This window comes from Urtica dioica, chromosome 11, assembly GCF_054948205.1.
Source record: "Urtica dioica subsp. dioica isolate 48M chromosome 11, U.dioica_male_clone48M_v1_H2, whole genome shotgun sequence".
Classification (NCBI taxonomy): Eukaryota; Viridiplantae; Streptophyta; class Magnoliopsida; order Rosales; family Urticaceae; genus Urtica; species Urtica dioica.
The window spans coordinates 15,613,780-15,627,506 of NC_142766.1; the positions used below are offsets into that span (position 1 = coordinate 15,613,780).

Below are 13,727 nucleotides of genomic sequence, written 5' to 3' on the forward strand. Positions count from 1 at the left end.
AATTTTCCAATGCCACGTACAAGTAGTTACTACATATAAGTAGGCCTGTGCACGGTCCGGTCCGGTCCAAAACCGGCCAAAAAACCGGACCGGACCGTTCAAAACGGTTCAAAAAAACCCAAACCGGACCGGACCAAAAATCTGTAAAAACCGGACCGGACCGGACCGTTTTAAATCATCTAAACCGGACCGGACCGTTTTGAACCGTTTGGACCGTTTTGAACCGTTTAGACCGGACCGAACCGGACCGTTTTGGACCGTTGGACCGTTTTGAACCGTTTTACATAATTTTTTTTAAAAAAACCATTAATTTTCCACCACGATTAATAAATGGTCGGATTTGGTTCTAACAATTATTTGAACAAACACGATTAACACGACACGGTTACGACACGAACACGAAATTGCCATCCCTAATTTGATTGAGTACTTTTACGCACGCTATATAAACCTCTTCCAAATGTTTCCCTCTAAAAAAAATCTCTCGCTCTCTCTCACTGAAAATGGAAGCCTGGTCGGAGGAAGGAAGAGAACTCTGGACTCTGCGCCAAGCTGTTGAAGATTCTCGCAGTTTTACTCAGGCAATTCTAATCGATTGATACTGATTTTATTATGTTAGATATTATATACGGTAACAATGCTGATCTCCTCATCTCTTATAACGGATTAGAGATCGATCCATCGCGTTCTTAATTGATTCATATACATATTTGTACTATATGATGAGCTAATGATTTTGATAGGTATACATAATATATTTGATATAGATTGAGGATTCTAAGTTAGTTCGATTTCTACTCAGGCAATTCTAACTGATTGATACTGATGTTATTCTGTTTGATAATAATGCTGCTTATTTTTTTAATGACGGATTATAGATCAAGTATTCAGTTCCATCGTTTAAACCTTTTTTAATTGATTCATATACTTAATTTTATATACGATGATTCTGATTTCAAACTGGAGGATTCGAGTTAAATTATGATTTTATATAGATTGAGGATTCTAGGGTAGTTCATTCTCAGTTATGTGTATTATTTACACATATAGAGAGAATGTGGATATGGTGTATGATTCTTTGATGTTAAATCGAATCGACTTGATTATTCTCAATGCCTTAAAATAAAGGACATTTGATAAACTGTAATTGACTTGCTGGATAGTGATTTACGTTAACTGTTACTTTTTTTTTTTTTTTTTTTTTTATAAATTGAGGATTCTAATGCTAGTTCGATTTGATTATTGCAACTAGTGATTGACTTGTTTGGTAGTGAGATACTTTATTTTTTTTTTATATAATATACTCTTGGTTCCTAATAATTTGATATACAATGCATATATACACAGTTTTTGCGCGAAATAGAGAACAGGACAACAAAAGTAGCTATTACCGAGTCTGTGATGAGAGCGGTAATGGCTTTTGTCACCACTCGGGACAGGATGATCGTCGACGGTTTCATCAACGGGACTTTTGGAGGTCAGACAAGAACACTGCACCAATCCGCTCTGAAAATCAGAAATCTCAAGTTGGCGAGCCTGTCTTTCTGCGTGGATTCCGGAGATATCACGCCAGACAAGTTGCAAAAGAATTGTCGCAGTTTGAGGAAATTGGCAGTCGATTGGGGAACCAGGGTCGTGATTCCTGCTATAGACAGATTGGAAGCCATCAATGATTTGAACGAGGAAATGTGAGCTTTTTCCTTGGCTATTACTTTCAATTGTTAGTTGAAGAGTACTCTGAATCTGACTGTGCTTTTTTCAGGCTGAAGCTTGGCATCAAAGCTTTGAAAGAGGAGTACCAACGCGTGGACGCTGCTGTGGAGAAGTTGAGAGAGCTGGATCAGCAGATGCATCACATGCTCCGCATCGCCGGCGAGGTGGTTTCCGTCGAAGCCACCAACTCCGGGGAGAGAGACAACAACACGGAAAGTTGGCGTTGACAGAGATGAATTTCGGTCTATTTTTACGAGTATATAAAAACATTTAGAAATTTGTAATAACAAAACCATCTCTTAAACCAAAACTATGCAAAAGCTCTTTTGTGATTGGTTGGTTAAAATTCGTTAGTTGGTTGGTGATCAATATAAATATAATATCACTATAACACTTGTGAATGGGGTTGAATCATTTTGCTTTAGAATCGCAGCTAAAAAGTGATGTATAAAGTGTGATTATAGCACTGCCATAATAGTTAAAGACTGGTAAGGACATATATATGGTTTGATTTATTCTTTTCTTGTAGTATATTAGCATTAGTCCAATTCGTAGTCGAACGCCATTATGTTCACACGTTTCTTGTAATGTTGGATCATTTTGCTTCAGAATTGCAGTTGCATCGGTCACTATGAAAATAAAATTAAAAAAATACAGATATTAGTAAAAAAAAGTCTGAAATGGCTTTGACCTGTACCTGAAGTCCTTACAAAAGGACGGAATGCATCAATTTGGTCTCCCAAGGGGCGACATTAGCTAAGAGGGAATTGAGAAGTTTATTGTATTAATTCTTATCTTGACCCAGTCATTGATCAGTGATATATATAGGTATATCAAATGTCAAATATAATATATAGCTACTGGCTGGCACGAAGCCAGGTGATACCTACTTAGAGTAACTTCATGGTGTGATTCAATTATTATTTTTTTTTTTTTTTGAGGAATGGTGTGATTCAATTATTAAAACATGTAATAATGTGAAATAAATTGTGTTCCTGTGTATTGAGTCTCTTCTAGTGTGACTGATTCACAAAGACTATTGTTATGAGGGATTTTCTCTTGCTCGAAAAACATGAAAGCCTGACAAAAACTCAAAGACGCATATCAAGCCCGGCCCAAGAAACAAGGTGGAAAACTCAAAGGCGCGATCGAGTAGCAGCGGCTTGCCTAGCGACCTGCCTAGCGACCCGCTCAGCGACTGGCCTGCTTAGCGACTTGCCTAGCAATCTGCTAAGCGACTTGCCTAGCGACTTGCTCAGCGGCTTGCCTAGCGATCTGCGATCTGCTCAGCGACTTGCCTAGCGACCTGCTCAGCGGCTTGCCTAGCGACTTGCCTAGCAACCTGCTCAGCGACTTGCCTAGCGACCTGCTCAGCGGCTTGCCTAGCGACCTGCTTAGCGGCTTGCCTAGCGACTTGCCTAGCAACCTGCTCAGCGACTTTCCTAGCGACTTGCTCAGCGGCTTGCCTAGCGACTTGCCTAACGACCTGCTCAGCGACTTGCCTAGCGACCTGCTCAGCGGCTTGCCTAGCGACTTGCCTAGCAACCTGCTCAGCGACTTGCCTAGCGACCTGCTCAGCGACTTGCCTAGCGACCTGCTCAGCGACTTGCCTAGCGGCTGGCCTAGCGACCTGCTCGGCGGCTTGCCTAGCAACCTGCTCAGCGACGTGCCTAGCGACCTGCTCAGCAGCCTAAGGCGACTTGCTCAATGCGAGCAACCCGGATCCCGACCTCAAACAATAGAGAATGACCCCTAGTAGATGACGAATCTACCCCTGCTCTCAAGACAACACTATAAATACCCTCATCTCCAACACTTGGAGGTAAGTTTGCTCACACTTACAAAACCTCTGCTTCTCTCTCATCAGAGCTTCTCTCTCTAGAACTTTGAAGCACGACACCTAGACTAATGTTGAGCGTCGGAGTGTCTGTCGGAGGAAACCCCTCCGCGGTCTTTTAGCTCACGTTCCTCTCTTTTCTCATGTGACGAGTCATCGGAAATCCTTTTCCGGCACGGCGGAGGTACAGGTGTTGGGACAACTTCTCCGTTCGACCACCGCGTGGTCATAGGGTCCGGCCCTAGACCGAACCGCGGACCGGTTTTCGTGTTGATCCATTTTCAGGCATTAACATTTTGGCGCTAGAAGGAGGGGTCGAGAAACAACCACGAGATCCCACCGGCAAATCCATTTTCCGCGGCTTTGAGGAATCAACCACCTTAGGTACCCCAAGAGCGTGGCTGGAAACTCGTCACGTAAGATGGCCAAACGCGTGACCGTCTCCAAAAACGCTGCCCCTCGCCCCACAGGGAGCATCGCGCACAACACTCGGGCTGAACTCCAAGCTCACCAACATCAGGCTCAAAACGCCCCCCACGACGAGAGGGACGCGCGGATGATACGCCTTGAAGACAATCTTTTCAGGTTGACCAGCGCGCTAGCCAGGATCGGGGGGTAGTTGGGAACCCCACCTGAACGCGAACGGCGTGATCCTAGGCCTGACGAAAGCGAAGACGCCCCCGACCCAAATCTCCGGGATGTCGATCGCGAGTGCACCCAGCGCGCACGGCACCGCCCAGACATTTCAACCAGGAGCCCCACAGAAAGCGCCTCCCCAAAACACACGCGCGCACTCCGTCGCGTACGCCGACGCGTCCCGACGGTTGGCCTTCGCCCACCTCGTAGGCAGGGAAGAAGTGGCAGACAGCGGCGACTCGCGCCAATTCCACTCGCCCCGCCGCGTCGACGTACCCAGACGGGAGGGCAGGGACGAAGACCTTAGGCACCACCTAAACCGACAATGGGAGACACCACGACCCCAATCTCCCCGAGGAGGATGGAATCCACGAACTACGCGGGAACACCCCCTGAGAACCCACTCCCCCATCGAGACGTGCCAACAAGCCAGGCAGTTGGGGACACAGGGCGGGTGGTCGCGCCGTCCCCCGCGGCGATACTGCTGACCACCGACGGCGAGCTAATGAATATTGTGCAGAGTTGCAAATGGAGATGCGGGAGCTCCGAGCGACAAATCGAGTGCCTCCAACTGAGAAGATAAATTGAGGACCTCATACTAGGAGGTCAGCTTAAAGAATTCGTCTTACAGATGGTAACTTCCAAGGGAGCCCAGCTAGCTGGTGACCCTAGATCGTCGAACAACAACAACTTGAAAGCACGAGGGTCACTACTATCCGCAAGGACGACCGGGGGAAGGCAGAAACGACCCCACTCAATATGTTGCAGCAAAACGCAAAGCAAAAGTGTTGTTGTAGTTAACCACGTGAACGACGGTGAAGTCAGCCTCATAGAGTTTCTTCCGCAATCTCTGCAAGATTCCACAAGAAACTAGGCGGTTGATGATGAACAAGGACTAGAGACGTCAAAAACGTCCATCCCAACAGCTAGGAAGACGGCGAGGCGCCCTCTCGGGCACTCACGCGGGTAAGAGACGTCAAGTACGTCCAACCCAACAGCGAGGAAGACGGCAAGACGCCCTCCGGGGCACTCACGCGGGTCAGAGACGTCAAGTACGTCCAACCCAATAGCGAGAAAGGCGGCGAGACGCCCTCCGGGGCACTCACGCGGGTCAGAGACGTCAAGTACGTCCAACCCAATAGCGCGGAGGCGGCGAGACGCCCTCCGGGGCACTCACGCGGGTCAGAGACGTCAAGTACGTCCAACCCAACAGCGAGGAAGGCGGCGAGGCGCCCTCCGGGGCACTCACGCGGGTCAGAGACGTCAAGTACGTCCAACCCAACAGTGAGGAAGGCGGCGAGACGCCCTCCGGGGCACTCACGCGGGTCAGAGACGTCAAGTACGTCCAACCCAACAACGCGGAAGGCGGCGAGACGCCCTCCGGGGCACTCACGCGGGTCAGAGATGTCAAGTACGTCCAACCCAACAGCGCGGAAGGCGGCGAGGCGCCCTCCGGGGCACTCACGCGGGTCAGAGACATCAAGTACGTCCAACCCAATAGCGCGGAAGGCGGCGAGACGCCCTCCGGGGCACTCACGCGGGTCAGAGACGTTAAGTACGTCCAACCCAATAGCAAGGAAGGCGGCGAGGCACCCACGAGGCACTCACACGAACAGGGACTCGAGGCATCAATGATGCCCAACCCGACAGCAAGGAAGGCGGCGAGGCGCCCACGAGGCACTCACGCGAACAGAGACTCGAGACATCAAAGATGTCCAGCCCGACAGCGAGGAATGCGGCGAAGTGCCCACGAGGCACTCACGTAAAACAGGGGCACGAGACAACAAAGATGTCCAGTCCGACAGCGAGGAAGGCGGCGAGGCGTCCACGAGACACTCACGTGAACCAGGGACTCAAGACATCAAAGATGTCCTACCCGACAGATAGGAATGCGGCGAGGCGCCTACAAGACATTCACAAAATAGGGACCCAAGACATCAAAGATGTTCAACTCGACAGCGATGGAGGGGTCTAAAAGACACCCCCACACAAAAGTAAAGAGAGAAAAAATTTCAGGCCAGGCAGACCGATGGGCCCGATTGGAATACCAGATGGAAGACCAAGAGCAAGCAAGACATTCAACATAATACATTGACATTCAAAATAAAAGACAACCAAAAGAACGAAAATCTAAAGACAATTCTCGTTCCACCGTCTGAAGACCACAAAATGGAATGTTGTGAATGAGCATCAATCCTCATCATCGAAGCCATCGTCGCGGCCCTCCTCGTCATCGCGACCCAACCCCAAGTCTACATGTGCCTCGCCCTCGGAAGACACCTCCTGATAATCCCACTGGGTAGTCACCGCGGACGGCTCTGTCGGATCCTCGAGGATCGCCTGAGTAGGGGCAGGGGGAACAACAACGATATCAGGCTTGGTCGATGCCGGCCTCGCAGGAACGCCATCAATGTCAAGGAATGTGTAAAAAAGTACAAGGCCCACAGTCTCTCCCTAATATCTGTCATGGAACATGGAAGCTCCCATCCAAGATATCTCATGATGAGCGTGAGACACCTCGACGAACCGCTCGCTAGACGATAACATCGCCGTCTTCAGCTCCAAGTCGCATTTTTCCAGCTTCTTCTCCAATTGCTCCACTTCAGCGCGATAAGCTACTCGACCTTTCTCGAAGCCGACAGTCCGCGCGGTCTTGGCCTCCTGCTCTAGACGGTCAACTTCCGCGCAAAAGGAGTTCCTCTCTTTAAGGACCTCATCCATCTCTTATAGTCGATCGCAAGCATATTGAAGCAAAGGAAGAAGACTCACCAAATAAGAAAGTTTTATCACGTCGCGCAAAGATTGGAACCCGCCCTTCGAGACCACTGACTTGATATCTCTCATGCGAGTCTCCCCTAGATCATCAAGGCGGCGCTAGCCGAGACGGGTCCTGAGCTCAGAAATGGTCGAACCATGGGGCTTCTTCGATAAGAGGGGATCGACATCGAGGACATGGCGCTTTGAACCACCGTCGCCCTTTGAGCTACCGTTGCTCTCAGTAGAAAGGGTTGCCGCGGGGTCGCGGACATCTTGCACAGCGTGGAATGCAGCTGGCAGGAACAAAGAAAGCGTGAACCCCCTCCCCTCACCCAAAGAGCAAAAGGAGAGCAAGAAGAAAGCAAATATCGTTGACGCACCCAAGCCGGAGACCGGAGACGATCGGGAAACACCGGGCAAGCAACAATCCGCAAAAAAAAAAAGGTGCAGAGTTTCTCGAACAACCAAGTTCTCCGAGAAATTGGGGGTTAATGTTATGAGGGATTTTCTCTTGCTCGAAAAACATGAAAGCCTGACAAAAACTCAAAGACGCATATCAAGCCCGGCCCAAGAAACAAGGTGGAAAACTCAAAGGCGCGATCGAGTAGCAGCGGCTTGCCTAGCGACCCGCTCAGCGACTGGCCTGCTTAGCGGCTTGCCTAGCGACTTGCCTAGCAACCTGCTAAGCGACTTGCCTAGCGACTTGCTCAGCGGCTTGCCTAGCGATCTGCGAATTGCTCAGCGACTTGCCTAGCGACCTGCTCAGCGGCTTGCCTAGCAACCTGCTCAGCGACTTGCCTAGCGACTTGCCTAGCGACCTGCTCAGCGGCTTGCCTAGCAACCTGCCTAACGGCTTGCCTAGCGACTTGCCTAGCAACCTGCTCAGCGACTTTCCTAGCGACTTGCTCAGCGGCTTGCCTAGCGACTTGCCTAACGACCTGCTCAGCGACTTGCCTAGCGACCTGCTCAGCGGCTTGCCTAGCGACTTGCCTAGCAACCTGCTCAGCGACTTGCCTAGCGACCTGCTCAGCGACTTGCCTAGCGACCTGCTCAGCGACTTGCCTAGCGACCTGCTCAGCGGCTTGCCTAGCGACTTGCCTAGCAACCTGCTCAGCGACTTGCCTAGCGACCTGCTCAGCGACTTGCCTAGCGACCTGCTCAGCGACTTGCCTAGCGGCTGGCCTAGCGACCTGCTCGGCGGCTTGCCTAGCGACTTGCCTAGCAACCTGCTCAGCGACTTGCCTAGCGACCTGCTCAGCAGCCTAAGGCGACTTGCTCAATGCGAGCAACCCGGATCCCGACCTCAAACAATAGAGAATGACGCCTAGTAGATGACGAATCTACCCCCACTCTCAAGACAACACTATAAATACCCTCATCTCCAACACTTGGAGGTAAGTTTGCTCACACTTACAAAACATCTGCTTCTCTCTCATCAGAGCTTCTCTCTCTAGAACTTTGAAGCACGACACCTAGACTAATGTTGAGCGTCGGAGTGCCCGTCGGAGGAAACCCATCCGCGGTCTTTTAGCTCACGTTCCTCTCTTTTCTCAGGTGACGAGTCATCGGAAATCCTTTTCCGGCACGGCGGAGGTACAGGTGTTGGGACAACTTCTCCGTTCGACCACCGCGTGGTCATAGGGTCCGGCCCTAGACCGAACCGCGGACCGGTTTTCGTGTTGATCCATTTTCAGGCATTAACAACTATTATTTTCTTTTCGAAGTCTGAATATTATAATTCTTCCCCATATAGTCTATTGTAGTCAAATTTTTAACGGACTAGTTTTCTAACCGTAGTTTTGATTTATGAATCGTATTAAACTACAACTTTTAATGGTAGTCTATACTTACAAATTATTTTAGACTGTTTTGTAATGGTAGTCAAATTTCATTACAATAACTATATTTTACAATTGTAGTATATGGTTACTAAATTTTGTTGTTCTAATTTAATAATGGGAGCCCGAGCAAAATAGCAAAGTCAAACGTTGTAATTGTCAAAATAGCCAACTTTTGGTTTATTTTTAATGTGTAGCCAATATACCACATTAACAGTAAAAAAATACAAATTTGCCCTTCATTTAAATAATATCAAATCAAAATATTTGGAAGATTCCCGCGTCCAAAAAAGAAAGAAATGAAATTGGAATCGCGTGAATAAATGCCAACTAAAACAGATCCATCGTGATAAATGCATATCTAACAAATCCACTGTGATAAATGCTTATCTTTCAAACACGCAACCAAACCTACACCGCACGAGAAAAAATTCAAAAACAAAGTCAATTAACTGCAATTAACAGATATTAACGTTAATTAACAGGATTGAAATCGTTCAAAAACCTACATAACAGCAATTAACAGATATTAACGTTAATTAACAGGATTGAAAATCGTTCCATACATGAATCAGCTGGGAAGAACAAGGAAAAAATTCAAAAACAAAATCAATTAACAGCAATTAACAGATATTAACGTTAATTAACAGGATTGAAATCGTTCAAAAACCTACATAACAGCAATTAACAGATATTAACGTTAATTAACAGGATTGAAAATCGTTCCATACATGAATCAGCTGGGAAGAACAAGTCCACATCGTACATTAGACATCAGCTGGGAAGGAGGATTTTCCTCTGCCGCCCTTCGATCCCCTTTGTCGCATTCATGAGGCACTGTCGACAGTCATTCTTCGACAGGTCCGGTGTGCACTGCGCCAACCCGTACACCACCTCCGACCCCGGATCCAACTTCTTCCCCGCCGCGAACTTCTTGCCCTCGGAGTTCGCCGCCTTCACTGCGATCTCTGACAACAGGCTATACGTCGTCAGCACGATCTGGTTGTCGCCGCCGCTCGAGGCCCGCGAGAGGTTCACGATCTGGTTGTCGCCGCCGCTCGAGGCCCGTGAGAGGTTCATCGGGGCGATCTGGTTGTCGCCGCCGCTCGAGACCCGCGAGAGGTTCAATTCACGATCTGGTATTGTCGCCGCCGCTCGAGGCCCGCGAGAGGTTCGTCGGGGCGATCTGGTTGTCGCCGCCGCTCGAGGCCCGCGAGAGGTTCACGATCTGGTTGTCGCCGCCGCTCGAGGCCCGCGAGAGGTTCGTCGGGGCGATCTGGTTGTCGCCGCCGCTCGAGGCCCGCGAGAGGTTCGTCGGGGCGAGGCTCAGGACTGCATACACGGGGCTCTTTTCTTTTTGTAGTAATAATAATATTGAGCAATCAAAATAGAATATCTTGGCAATCAAATCATAAATATGTTAGCAATCAATTTTGATTTTCTTTAATTATATTTTTTTTAAATTAAAAAGGGCAAAACTGGAAGCAAAATATTGGCTTAAACGCCACGTCAGCGAAATTGGCTATTTCTCAAAATAAATGTAAATGTTGGCTAAAATGCAATCTCAACGTTTGAATTTGGCTAGCCCGTCTAATTTTTCTTTAATAATTCTCATTTTTTTCATATAGTAAGATCCTAAACAAATTTATATATATAAAAAAATAAAAATAAAAAATAAAACACACACACACATGCACACAAAATATATGTTGTACTAGTTCGGCATTGCTCTGCTTGCTACTATAGAAGTATATAGTAATTAGATTTGATGTTTTATAAAATTAGTACAAACGAAAAAAAAAAAACACATTCTCTAGCAGTGTGACATAGAACATATACAATGATGGCTACGTTCAACCTGTTCACAATGAGATATGTGCACTTAATAATTCATCAAAACAAGCAGTGCTATGATCACATAACCTCAATTATTTTAATCATAAATAAAATCAAAATTTTATGTGCGATTATATAAACCCCAATTGACAACAAAAGTACAACAATCGTCGGTAAAACAGATTAACCCACCAGAGAAATGAAAAGCGGACAAAAAAAATGGAATGATATAGAGCTTGGATACAATGATCATCAGATGATAAAACTTCCATTCACCTTCGCATAGTCGAGATGTTTCAGATGTTTGACCGAAGGTACCTCTTCAAGCCCCGGGCAATGGTTTATGAAAAGCCGTTCAAGGACGACCAAAGCTCCTTCCTCAATCTTCACCGCCCTCAGCTTCCCCAACTCGTACACCATCAGTGACTTGAGTCTCTGAAACCCACCCTCTTCGAAACACAACTCCTCTCCCTCGTAGGCGTCGGGTCCCAATTGGAGACTCTCCAAGTTTGGCAAGCCCTTCAACGCCTCGATCGCCTTGCCGTTCAGCCTCGACGAGGTTAATGCAACTGCGCGCAGGCTTTGGAGCTCGGCGATCCAGCCTGGAAGCCTCTCGATTCGGCCGATCAACATGAGGTCGCGGAGCCCAGGAGGCGGTGATGTCTCTTGTTGGAGAGGTAAGAGTTCCGCGTCGTTGGCTGACATTAAACCCAACCGTTCGAGGCGGTTCAGTTTCCCGATGACGGAGGATAGCTGATCGGTCAGCCCTTCGGTCAACCCCACGACGCCGAGCCACCTCAGCTTCACTAACTTCTCCAAGTCTCTCATGAGATTAGCTCCTCCATTGGGACGGGCTTCCACAGCGGAGAGAGTTTGAAGGCCCTCAAGGTTACCTCCGAAGCCTTCTTGTAGCCTCACTCCGATGACGTAATCAAAGTTTCCTTTGTTGTTGCGGTTGTAACGGTACGCCAATATGTGTTGGAGATTTCTGAGCTCGTTGATCTCTTTTGGCAGCTCTGTTATCAGTGTGTCTCTGATGTCCAGCGAGTACAGGTTTCTCAGCTTCCCTATGGATTTGGGCAGCGACTTGACGTTCGTCTTCCTCAGGTTCAAGTACTTCAACAACAACATTTTTCCAACCTCTTTTGGGAGAGTTTCGATCCATGAGCTTTCGAGATCCAACACCTCAAGAAGCTTCAATTTTCGAAACAAAGAAGCCATGAAAGAGTCTGTTAACTTATTGTTGGAGGTGCGGGAGAGGAAAAGAGTTCGAGCACCTGAAGTTTCTACGCTCTCTAAGGCTTTCTCAGTGTTGCCGAAGATCATCAACCTGCGGTAGTTGCCTCTAAATTTCGACGCATTTGCATCCAAGATTTGACAGAAGCTCAGCTCTTCGGCCTTTGATATGATCACACCACGCATCAAATCATGGACGAGAAAGAATTTACCTTCTCCGATGGCTACTTTGAATCGGTTGAGGGAAACCAAGTTTCTTCTAAAGAGCTCAGCCATGTATCCTGCAGCGACCTCCTCCAGTGTTTTACCTCTTTTGGCCTTGACAAAGCCTTCAGCAATCCACAAGCGGTACAGCGTTTCGTCGGCAATTGAATAGTTCTTTGGAAATAGACAAATGTACATGAAGCATGGTCTGAGCGAGTGAGGCAGATCGTGATAGCTAAGGGACAGAATTTTGTGAACTCGGTTTATCTCTCTGACATTGGAATTAAGATCACAACGAACTCTTTCCCATTGAAAGACCGTCTTCGTTTTTCTTGCAAATAACCCAGCTATGGCTGAAATAGCAAGAGGCAGACCTTCGCATTTAATAACGATCTCCTTGGATGATTCCAACAGCTCGTCGGGGCAACGGCCTTGAAACTCCGTCCCAAAAACCTTTTTGCAGAACAGCTCGAAAGCCAGCGTTGTAGGCCAAGGACTGATGTGTTGAATGATATCATGAGGCGAGTTTCTACGGCGATTGGTGATCGAACGGTTCTGTGTCGTGATCACGATTCTGCTTCCTTTGTTGTCGTTGGGAGACAGAGCATGCTGTATGGCGTCCCAAAAGCACTCTTCCCACACATCGTCAAAAACAATGAGGTACCTCTTTGTTTGCAAATGGTTCCTCAAAAGTACGATCAGATCTTCCACCGTGTTGCCTTCTCCGCGTTGTACCACGTGAAGCTTCTCCGCCAGCGTTTCCAGAATCTTCTTCGCGTTGTACTGCTGAGACACAGTGACCCACGCTCGGGCAGATTCGAAGTGTCGCATCACGGCTCCATCGTCGAACACTTTCTTGGCGAGTGTGGTCTTCCCAATGCCACCCGGGCCCACCAGCGATATCACCAGAAACTCCGACGGACCATTTACCAGCTTGTCGATGACCTCGTTCTTCACAGACTCGATTCCGATGACTTCATCTTCCTCCACGAAGAGCGCCTCCAACCGAGCGTCAACGTGCACTTCCCCGGCCAATCCCTGATTAGGCCCGACCCAAATAAATGGTCTCAATCCGTATCCATCACCCCGGCCTTTGATGTCGAGTAATGACCGCTTTATGGACTCAATCTCCGACTTGATCTTGCAACGAGGCTTCAGAGATTTGACTCGGCCTACATAGCCTGCGAGTCCTTTCTTGCCGTGGAGTTTGGTAAGATGGTAACGATATTCGTCGACGAGGTATTCTATGCGATCGGCTTGAAGGCGGATTTGGCTCACCCACGCTTTCACGGCATAGCTCATCTCCCCTCTCTCTGACATGGCTATCGCGTCTTGGAGCATAGGCAGGATTAACTCTAGCTCCTCCTTTAGGCTCCTAACCCCTCCATGGATTCCTCTCAGCGATTTTACTTCTTCGATCAACAAATCAGTCAGTTTTTTAATCACCGGAATCAAGAACGCTTCCATTATTTCTGATCAAATTTAGCACAAAATTTCAGCGTTATTGAGCGTTTACTCGAACAATATCCCTCGTGTTTGTATAACGACTGGTTTGTCGTGTTTGTAATAGGATTAAAGTGAGCTCAGAGGTGAAATGAATTTTTTGATTATCTGATCTGAATTCACCATTACGTATAGTTTAGTCTTTATACTAAAACTGATCCTTAGCA

The 13,727-nt window shown here is 47.8% G+C and overlaps 2 protein-coding genes across 2 annotated transcripts; one reads left to right on the forward strand and one right to left on the reverse strand.

Annotated features, from left to right (window-relative positions):
- The first annotated feature begins 1,246 nt into the window (after positions 1 to 1,246).
- On the forward strand, positions 1,247 to 2,076 carry LOC149381618 (uncharacterized). The gene is made up of 2 exons (XM_089601956.1): positions 1,247 to 1,688; positions 1,763 to 2,076. The coding sequence occupies exons 1-2, from the start codon at positions 1,402 to 1,404 to the stop codon at positions 1,938 to 1,940; spliced, it is 465 nt and encodes a 154-aa protein (XP_089458082.1). The 5' UTR covers positions 1,247 to 1,401; the 3' UTR covers positions 1,941 to 2,076.
- A 7,834-nt stretch (positions 2,077 to 9,910) lies between these two features.
- On the reverse strand, positions 9,911 to 13,524 carry LOC149381619 (disease resistance protein RPM1-like). Its single transcript, XM_089601398.1, has 2 exons — positions 10,884 to 13,524; positions 9,911 to 10,134 (listed from the first exon to the last, which is right to left on the reverse strand). Exons 1-2 carry the CDS (start codon positions 13,522 to 13,524, stop codon positions 9,911 to 9,913), a joined length of 2,865 nt encoding a protein of 954 aa, XP_089457524.1.
- Positions 13,525 to 13,727: the final 203 nt, after the last annotated feature.